Raw genomic sequence first — 10279 nt, 5'->3', positions numbered from 1 at the left:
ATAGTTTACAATTGCATTATTCTACTTCCATAACCAGCAACTGCTGCCATAGCTGAAAGCTGCCGTGGCATAACGGTCAGCACACTGCACATGCCACTCAAGTTACCAGTTCGATCTCCTGGCATGGACGTTGAAATGAAAGTACATCACTCTGCTTCTGTCCACCCAGCAGTATGTATGTTGAACTTCTTTCACACCATACGTAGCCAACCGTGTCGGTACTCCCACCTCTGGCCAACACATGTGGTTAAAGTGGAAGAGTAGACCGACTATTCGCTAGAGTTCGCTTTAGTGGAGGCGCGTTCACCAGCAGTGGTGTAAGCAAGCAATTGCAGGGCTGCACCTTTACCACTATTGCCATCACCAGCAAACTATTACTGGTAGGAACCTCCTGGTTACACCAGCCCACAGGGGATTATTGTGTCCGTCGTGCAGGGGGGGGGGCTGGGTGGGGAGGGTGGGGAGGGGCTGGGTGGGGAGGGTGGGGCTGGGTGGGGGGTGCTGGGTGGAGAGGGGCTGGTCACCCCGTGGTGCCCTTATAAAACTCAACGTTTAACCTACTCACGCTGGCTTGTGCCCGCCCTCAGTCGGGCATATTTGCGGAATACACCACGCCGCCGTTGACCCTGGCCATTGACCGAGCAACCCAACGTTCCTACCAGCTCCCTCTGCAGGAATGTGTTATTTTGTTGAACTACGTAATAAAATACAGTGCAGTCGTTGTAGGTGTCTCATGCAGATGTTTCCGCCGGGAACCCTCAACAAAATAAAAAAACCCGACCTTCCCTGACTACACTTTCCCCAAGGGTGTAACTGGGCTATTTGAGTATGTTTGCATTGCTTTGTAAAAGTGGTAAACTGGGAATATCGCCACGCTTTTTTTTTCGCAGACTACATAAACACACAGGCCCTGTATCCTGCTGGGCCGGTGCAGTGCCCGAGCGGAGTTTGGGGGTCTTCATTGTTCTCTCTGAAGACGATGCGACCTAGCGGTGGTTCCCTTTTGGGGGGCCCAACGTGTTGATTTCACGCGCGCTCACGCCGCCCAGACGAGAACACACGCGCGTGAGAGCTCAGCCATCAGACGATCGCGAGGGAATTCCGAAACCTCACTTTTTTTCTTTCCAAACCTTTGCACACACACACGCGCGCACGCACGTACGCGCGCGCGTCCAAACATTGTCTCGGATTTCGGCAAATTAAAAGTGGGGCCGGTATTCTGCGCGCCCGCTCCCGTCATTCCCGCGCACGCCCGAGACGTTCGCTAGCTAGCGGGGCACGTTACACGACACATGATTAAAAATCACCGCGCTAATTTCTCCCTCCCGTGCACGGTCGTCCCACCAATCGGGCGCACGCCGAACGCTCAATGTTGTTCGGTTAGCCCCTTGTTTTTCCCCCCCCACCCCGGCTGTGAAGTCTGCAACTTTGCCTGTCCTTGGCGCGGTGCCTTCTTGTTTTTTCTTCGTCTTCTTCTCATTTCAAAAAAAAATCTGCTGGCCAGATGTGATGGCCCGCTTCCTCTTAGAGAAAAAAAAACAGGCTCACGTGCTTTCACTGACTCAGGGGGGCCTGCCAGGCAACACCCACGCAGGAGTGTGGAGTTTAGGGTGATTCGCGTAATGCTTGGCTTTTGGCTCAAGAGTCAGCGGTGATTGGCGTCTTACCCGCATCACGCATACCACCAATTCCAGGTCACCCGCTGCGTCATTTATTGACACTCTATGCACATTATAGCAATGTAATAATAATAATGATGAAAACAATAATCGGTCTCGCTGTACGATTAGCACAAAGGACGTGTGTCGGAATCGGCCAATGCAAGCGGCTCGTGTGCATTGCACAAGAAGCTCCATCATGGCAAGAGCCTCGTCAAATGTATCACTGACGGGACCGACCGACCGGCCGCCTCTTAGCCATTTGGGTCATTTAAATAAATAGATGGGAGTACAGGGCACGGCGCGCGTTTACAAATTTCGTACAGCTCATATTTCGAGTGGATATAAAGTGCATGAAGTGGTTGAAGTTTTTTCTTCTTAACCACTGATAAGAGAAACCGCGGAACAACGGCACGTCAAGCTCGCTTTAGGTCATCCCCGGTTTCGAGCACCGAGCACCGCGTTGATGAATTCGTCGAGTGATACGGCACGTTGCAGTGCATAGCGGTACGTGCGCGTGTCCAGCTCTGTCCCTCCAAGGCTGGATGAGTGCCTCCCCAAGCTGCCAAAGTCACGGGGGTTATTTGACCATACTTCACCACGCTGCTCGGCCGTGGGTGGACTGGTGAAGGGTGGGACGCACGAGACTGGAGAATGTAGAGGAGTGCAATGCAACAAAGGGGTTTGCTGCGCTGCCCTCTGATGCCTGCCACATCTGATGTGATGCCAGCCACATTGCACAGCTCAGAAATGTTTCCGGTGACAACGTGGGCAAATAGTGCCCGCGACTCTCATGGTGTGGAGTGGCCCTCATCCAGCAGTGGATTGATAAAATGGCTCTACGAGTACAGTGTATGTACCCTATACGAATTCACAACGTGCCAGTCAGTACTTGATAAGCACCTGTAAAGTAATGTTTCATTGGTGATGCGCGAACCTTGTGCGTGCTACAATGTGTATTCGGTTTGTGCCACGTGTCTTTTTCGGCACGATGTCCGACGTTTCGCCGCATGCGCTGGGAACTTCTTCAGGTGCTGAATATTCATCTCATCGGAGAATCTTAGAGCACACGAGCCTGTTCACTTTTTCTTCGTCGACTTCTTTCCCTTGTCGCTTTTGCCGGTCGTGTCGGCTCTCTGCTTGACCGGTTTCTCCTGCGTGATGGTGAAGTCCTTGATGATCCCGTTTGGTGGCAGCATCTCCTGAATCGTCTTCTCCTTCTGCTTCGGTGGTGGCGGCAAGTCCGGCAGCGTCATGTGCCGGACCACTTGTGGCTCCGGCTGCCTCCAAGCCGGAGTCCATGCCTGTGGCCAGGGATACGTCTGGGCCGGGGTCAAAGGTTGGGTCCAAGGTTGGGCCCAGGCCTGTGCCCAGGCCTGAGTCCAGGGCTGAGGAGTCCAGGGCTGAGGAGTCCAGGGCTGGGGAGTCCAGGGCTGGGTCCAGGACTGTGACCAATGAGGTGTCCAGGGTTGGGAATAGCCCCAGGAGTGGGCTGGTGGCGGAGGAAGAGGATGGGAAGGAGGAGGAGGGGGAGGAGGAGGGGGAGGAGGAGAATGCTCAAGTGGCATGAAGATTGGTGGAAGGACCATCATCGGTGGTGACTGAAGAGTGTCCGGATTGAATCGCCGTGGCCTTTTGACCGTCGTGCGCTTTTCGCTCAAATAATGATCTGACCTCGCATTTGTTAGTTCGTCGTGATCACGTTGGTCATCGAACTGGTGGCCAAAATCTCCGAAGACGAGGTCTCTGTATTGTCTGGAAGGGACCGGTGCTAGGTCAACGTACGGGGGCCAAACCCCAGTGGTTCCCGCCAGACGAGCGGCATTCTCACTGTCCTCTCTCGCCCGCAAGTGATTCACGGGGTTCATCAGTGCAAGCGGGGGCACGTTGCTCACGAAGTCGCGCAGAATCTTGCCCCACATTCCGCCGCTGATGGGGGCGACGGTGACCCGGGGCCTCAGACCGACGAGATCTCGCAGGGAGCCGCCCTCGTCGGTGCCGTCGCGTTGGCCGTACGGCGGCCTGTGGTAGCCCCGGACCGCCTCCGCGAATCCGCTCTCGAACTGCGCGAAGTACACCTCGAGCCGCACGCCGGGGTGGGCCTCCAGGAAGCCGAGGATCCGCGACACGCAGCCGAGGGCCTCGTGCCCGCACGGCGCGTGGCTGGAGAAGAGCGCGACGCGGGTGACGGCGCCGTGGCCGAGGCCGAGCGTCAGGAGGACGCTGTCGAGGTGACCCTCGGCGTCGAACAGCAGCGTCTCGGGGTGGTAGCCACGCGCCGCGCAGCCCGTCGCGTGGCCCCGCTGCACCAGCGAGCCGCCCGTGCCCCGGAGCTCGTAGAAGCCGAGCAGCGCCGCGTCGTCGCCCGGCCACGGCGCCGAGCGGGCAAGCGCCACCGGGTAGCCGAACGAGCGGCAGAATTCCCGGTAGGGCACTCGGGAGTCGGTGCCCACGCGGACGTGGCGAGGGCATCGCGGGCAGAAGGGCGGCTCCGGGTGCGACGTCGGGAGGGCCCCCGGGAAGCGTGCACCTGGCCACGGTGCCGCGAAAACGCCGTAAGGGACCGCCAGCTTCGCGGGCTGATGGGAAATTGAACGGAGTGAATCCTGCAGTGGGGCAGGGGAGGGGAAACGACCCCGGGGGTCTGGTGTATGAATTGCTGAAAGAGAAACGCGTTCATGTTTTATGTTTTGAGATGCTTAAGCAAGCAATGGAAAAGCAATGCGTTTACGTATATGCATGTTGGGCTTCTTTCGCACCGTACGTAGCCAACTGCGCTAAATTGGAGGTGCGGGGGGAGATATTAAACTGAAAACGCGGCACGGGGCTGGTGTCATTGAGCGGTGGATTGCCACATAAACGTGGGTCATCGAATCAATGTAAAGATTTTTTAAATGTGTGTTTACATTGATGGACTAATACCCTTGTCCACTGCTAAAGATTACGGGCGCATTTGCTGATATATATGTGAGAGTAATTATATGCGGATGCAAATCATAATGAATCAAGAATCGTCTGTATTTGTATCTTAATGTCTGCTTTGGCGGTTGCACACGTGTGTAGCGGCCACAAACATGAATTGCCATTTTTTTTATGAATTGTGAATCACTTGAATTGCATATCTCATCGCGTGGAGAGATGCAGCCTGCACTTTTTGTTCCAGTTACATGGAACGACGGAACATTATGTAATTCGAGGAACTGCGTTTAAGGTACGTCGCATCAAATGTGTACATTTCAGCAAGATACCCAGAAGTTAAATGGGGATCTTGGAGCCTGAAAAGGGAACTGGAATTGCCCGCGTGAGTTCACATCAGCTAATCGCTGCGATAGAAACGAGACATGTTCAATTGGGCCATCTTCAGCTCAGGTTCACGTTACAAGATGATGTGCGGTTTTCGCTTGGAATAAAATAAACATTTACAATTATTTTAGTTGCACTTATCAGCAACAGCAGACCCAGCAACGGCTGGATTTGATACTCATTCGCCTTCACTTACTGACATGTGTATGTCCTGTACATTCTGCTGTATTATACCGTACTCCGTGTATGTAGCGTGTATGTGTGTTGAACTTTAGTTCGCACCGTACGTAGCCAACCGCGCTAATCGAAGGTGCCTCTGTATGCACGTCCTGTAGCAACGGTTACACTCGCAATGTGTGCAATGCGCGGACTGTGATTGCCCGCATTGGGAAAATACAACCTACGATGCATTTCAAACCAAAACGTTGTTTTGTCAAACATTCTTTGTTTTTAAATCCCCCTTTTTCTCCGAAAAACACATTCTGTGGCATCGCTTGGCAATCACGCAGATCAGGCACTCGTGCCTGCCTGTAGTGCCTGTCTAAAGGCAGGCACAAGAATTTATGGAATGATAAAAGGGCCCTTCAGCCCATGCGGTTTCTCCATTGATATACACAGCCCATTCGCGTATATTTACCCTTCCCAATACACATTTATGTGCCACTAACCTCTGCAGTACGTCTGTCTGAAAGGGCTGTTAGAAATACATTACACGAACCAATTTTTGTTTGCTGTAAAATAGAATGACTATATATATTAAAAAACAAAACCTAGGCTTTCAGAAGGTTTACATTCAAATGTTTGCCTTCCTAATCTATCATTCTCGGAATGCCAGCGTTAACATTGTATTGCGATTATCTGCATCGGATAGTGATCGGCGAAGAAATACCTCGCGTGGCAAGACGCTAATCGAAGTGCCGATGCTGTAATCAGGCCCAAAGGGTGAATAAATAATAATCACTTACTGAGCGATGCAGAATATCTTCGCAGCCTTTTGCGATGAAAACAACCCACAACAGAGAGAGCCTCGTCAAGTTGGTCTCGGTCCTGTTCGTCGGCGGTTAGAGCACGCTCAGTAGTTAGTTACGGCCTCATGTTTCAAGTATCTCATCAATGATTAACGCACTCACCACTCCGGATTTCTGGGAGGGGGGTGGGAAGTCAGAGTTTGCGGTCGGTTGCTACGGTATCGATAATAGCAAGCGGTTGTCTTTATAAACTGGGGTCACATGATCCATGGTGGGGTGGCAGTGTTTGCCTTTTATTGCTGCTGCTGCTGTTGCGTGTTCTCCACAGCAACCAATATCCAAACCAAACACGCACCGCGGCGAGCCACTGCGACACGCCACAGCCTCTCTCTGTGCTGCTGCTGCTACGTGCCGTTTGGAGTCCGTCTCCCTCCCGTCGTTTGGCCTTTGAAGATGGTTATTTGCGTGCGGGCTGGATAAAAATGGGCCGCAAGTGAACGAGAGGAGACGCGGTTACGATGATGATGATGAGTTTGCCGGTTAAGGTGCGCGCGCATGAATTGGAATAATTATCATAATTGCAATAGGCAGATTGAAAGGTAAAGTGGAAGTATGGTAATGAAAGCGATACACGTGAATTACAACAAAGGCAGCTCAACGAGTGAATTATGCAACGACTAACATTGTAAGGAATAACATGAGAGCATTTTTCGTGTACGGTGTTGAGCTGTATGTCATTTTTTTTTCATTTTTCATGAATTTCATAATTTTTATTTTACAGTGTTGAGCTGTATGTCAGTTTGACATTTATTACAATATACCAAACACGTACTACATATATATACTCTTTGGTTATTTCGGTAAAGTCACGTAGGTAGAAAAAAGAAATAAAACAAAAAATAATATATCACGACGTTTCGATCGCAACACAAGCAAGCGGTCGTCCTCAGGCATAAAATAAACAATCCAGCAGTGGAGCTGCTGACCCAGCGAGAGAGCTGCTACAACAAGAGGTTATATATGTGGCGATGGGCAAGCAAGCGGGGTCTGGGTCTGAGCTGGAAAGGAATTCCATCCCCGAACGCAAGCACGTCAGTTGTGTTAATGGGGGAGATTAGGGAGAGAGAGATTAGGGAGAGAGATTAGCATGAAATGAACTTCCGTAAGAGTATCGTCGCACATGCGCACCACAGCAGTGTTAATGGGAGATTAGCACGATCTTGATTTGAAGCTTTCGTGACTGCAGGAATCCATCCATACTCTTTGGTTCTGTCGGTAAAGTCACGTAGGTATAAACGTCGTGATTTATTTTATACCTACGTGACTTTACCGAAATAACCAAAGATTAGGACTATGTTGATGGGAAAGATTAGGCAGGGAGATTAGGGGGATTAGCAAGTTAATGTCATGTCTATGTGTAACACAATCTGCGGCGCTGCCAACTGCGCTGTGAGAGGCAAGCGCGTCCACGCAAGTGAACCACTGCAACGGTGGTCGTGTTAGTGAAACACACAGCCCATCACACAGCCAGAACCATCGATACATCGAGGCTAAGGGAGCAGAGGTGGCCATGCTAGTGAGACCCCAGCCCGTTAATGCAGCGGCACCCAACAGGGCAATGCAACCTCAGAGAGTCGGAGATAACAGCCAAACGGCAGGGAACAATGGAAGCACCACAGTAAGTTACGACTTTGCTTGGTTAATAACGTCCTTCCAATGATTGCTCAGCTTATAGCCATCTTCTCGGTTGAAATTGTCTCTGTGTTTATATATCTGGATGGCTTCATGGACAAATCTTTGAAGGTAGCCCATGGTAGAAACGATAGGATGGAGTGGAGTAACTTCTTTATGTATTTTGGAAGACCATAATATCTGGGTGGTCTAGCAGCCGAAGGTTTTAGAGAGAGTTGCTTGTTGGTTTCGATTAGAAAAGTCGAATTAGTGATAATATTGTTGGTTTTTGTAGCCAGGCGGTTAGTAGGATCTTTGTTGATTTTAGTATAACTGCCATCATTAAGAAGGTACTGGATTTTGTTGTTGTATGTGGTTTTATCCATGATGACCGTGGTATTGCCCTTGTCGGCTGAAAGGATGACAATGCCATCTCTCTTTTCAATTGAGCGAGTTCAGAGCGCTCGTTCCTGCTGATGTTACTAATGGGTTTCTTAGCGCTTTTGAGGATGACGGCGATTTCAGATCTTGCCACGTCTGTTTGGATGTGACCTAAACCTTTGAGGGCTACATCAACCTGGTCAATGATATCATCCACTGGGATGTGTTTGAGGGTGACTGCAAAGTTCAGCCCTCTAGCTCGTACCGATTTTAGGCTATCGGAAATTGGGCTGTTACTCTGATTGATAACAATCTTGTGAACATCTAACTTTTTCACGTGTGGATCAGGCTTCTTTTTTGACAGGATGTTGAATTTAGCAATCGGGTTAACTTTACATTTGGTTGACATTGTCGCGGCAGAAGAAACAGTCACGTTATCTACAAGGTCCCAATTAGATGTGGACATTTTATTTGTTAATGCTAAGTGTGATTGTAAGAGACATTTGTCTAAATTATCAAGTTCAAAACGGAGCAGTCTTATGCTCTCTGAGATTAGCGATAGGCTAGCTTTGAACAAGATCCGTTTAGCGTTAGGAGAAGTGACAGCTGCAGATGTGAGTGTAAATGCGATCAGTATTACCTTGTTATCGCGGCATCTCTTGAGAAAGGTTAGCGACTCGATCAGGTGAGCCTTCTTGTCTCGCAGTCTGTTAAAAGCTCTAACAGATGTATGTAAATCCTCCCCGTCGAGGCGGGTTCGATCTTATAACACTGGTCAACAAAAAAAAAGCATTTTTTTCTGGCCTGGACTTTTGCAGCTGTTTTAGACTAATTTCAGGGTGCTGATTCCAAATCTGATCTCAGATTTGCTCTATCACATCATTTTTATGCTATCGGCATACCCCATTTTCATTGATTTTACCCGAAATTAACTCTGTCACTTATGATTGCAAGTTGTTGCGAGTCAGTGACTGCTCTAGTGTTAAAATATGGTGCTGTATTTTTAGTGTTTATAATATAATTTTATGTAGATATCCACATTTATTTAATATTTTTCTTCTACAGTTTTTATTGAAAATGCAATATTTGATATCTCAAAAACCTGATGTGATAGACAAAAACTGATGCCAGATTTGGAATCAGCACCCCAAATTATCTTAAAACCGTTGGAATAGCTTATGCCAGAAAAAGTGTGTTGACCAGTGTTATATAATACAAAAAGTAATGTACAAGGTGATCCACATGTCTTGTGACCCTCATTTAATTCCCAAAAACGTCATGTTTTAAAGGTAAGCTTTACTTAAAGCAGACATGAATATGCAAAGGAAAAGAAGACAGCTGCACCACCCTGTACAACGGGGGAACAGGGACCTGTCCACCTGAGTTCAACTCCTGGCCCACGGCAGTCCATTCCCATTCCTCCTCTTCCTCCTTGGCCACTAGTGTGGTGAGCATTTCGTTAAAAATAACCAATCCATTATTTACACGGCCTTCTTTATCTATAGCAGTGGATTGATAGATTGTTACATTAAAAGCAATGAACATCTTCTTGGTTCTTTCGGTAAAGTCACGTAGAATGGAAATAATAATTTAATAAAAATAAAACATAATAAGATAATTCTCACGACGTTTCGGTCACAACGCAAGCAGCCGTCCTCAGGTGGAGAGCAGGTCTGTCTACTCGACAAACCTGCTCTCCACCTGAGGACGGCTGCTTGCGTTGTGGCCGAAACGTCGTGAGAATTATTTTAGTATGTTTTATTTTTATTATTTTATTATTTCCCTTCTACGTGACTTTACCGAAAGAACCAAGAAGATGAATCCCTGCAGTCACGAAAGCTTTAAATAGCAATGAACATCTCAAGAACTACAATTTGCGTTCAAGGTTAAAGTGCAGCCAGGCAACTGCGTGTTCATGCCACTGCTGACAATATTAGTTCTGTACTTGTGCTGGACAGCACTAATGAAAACTCATTTCTTTAGAACCGCTTTTATATGTTTAGTTTGATGTCATCCCCCCCCCTACCTCAGACGAGCACGGTTGGCTACGCTACGTACGGTGCAAAAGAAGTTCAACATACATACGTGTTACAACTGGCTAGTAAATGTACGTTCAGAATACACAACGGTTGTTGATATGATGTTGATCATTTACATGAGTCATGCCGTCGAAATGTTCAATGGCATTAACATTATGCACGGCCTCAGATGGCTTTATTTGCGTTTTATTGTCCATTAGCGCCTAACAAGAACATTTAAAGATAAACATATCAATGTACTGTGCAGTATTTCTTTGCC

General features: G+C 48.7%; 1 protein-coding gene across 1 annotated transcript; it reads right to left on the bottom strand.

The window, feature by feature from the left end:
• Positions 1-1695: 1695 nt before the first annotated feature.
• On the bottom strand, positions 1696-9436 carry APOBEC4 (apolipoprotein B mRNA editing enzyme catalytic polypeptide like 4). The gene is made up of 4 exons (XM_061550259.1): positions 9336-9436; positions 8622-8688; positions 5927-6008; positions 1696-4188 (listed from the first exon to the last, which is right to left on the bottom strand). Exons 1-4 carry the CDS (start codon positions 9434-9436, stop codon positions 2738-2740), a joined length of 1701 nt encoding a protein of 566 aa, XP_061406243.1. The 3' UTR covers positions 1696-2737.
• Positions 9437-10279: the final 843 nt, after the last annotated feature.

The sequence above is a fragment of the Lethenteron reissneri genome, chromosome 12 (assembly GCF_015708825.2).
Source record: "Lethenteron reissneri isolate LAM-NWPU_2019-01 chromosome 12, ASM1570882v1, whole genome shotgun sequence".
NCBI lineage: Eukaryota > Metazoa > Chordata > Hyperoartia > Petromyzontiformes > Petromyzontidae > Lethenteron > Lethenteron reissneri.
The sequence above is the reverse complement of the archived record's forward strand: the minus strand, read 5'-3'. Positions and strand labels throughout refer to the sequence as shown.

What these genes read in the sequence shown, in the direction of transcription:
- APOBEC4 (XM_061550259.1), bottom strand. Translation starts at nt 9,436, where the DNA reads ATGCTCACCACACTAGTGGCCAAGGAGGAAGAGGAGGAATGGGAATGG. An exon ending in CAGGTCCCTGTTCCCCCGTT is followed by an intron (nt 8,689 to 9,335) that starts GTACAGGGTGGT and finishes AGCTTTTAACAG; the next exon opens with ACTGCGAGACAAGAAGGCTC. An exon ending in AGAGATGCCGCGATAACAAG is followed by an intron (nt 6,009 to 8,621) that starts GTAATACTGATC and finishes GCCGACGAACAG; the next exon opens with GACCGAGACCAACTTGACGA.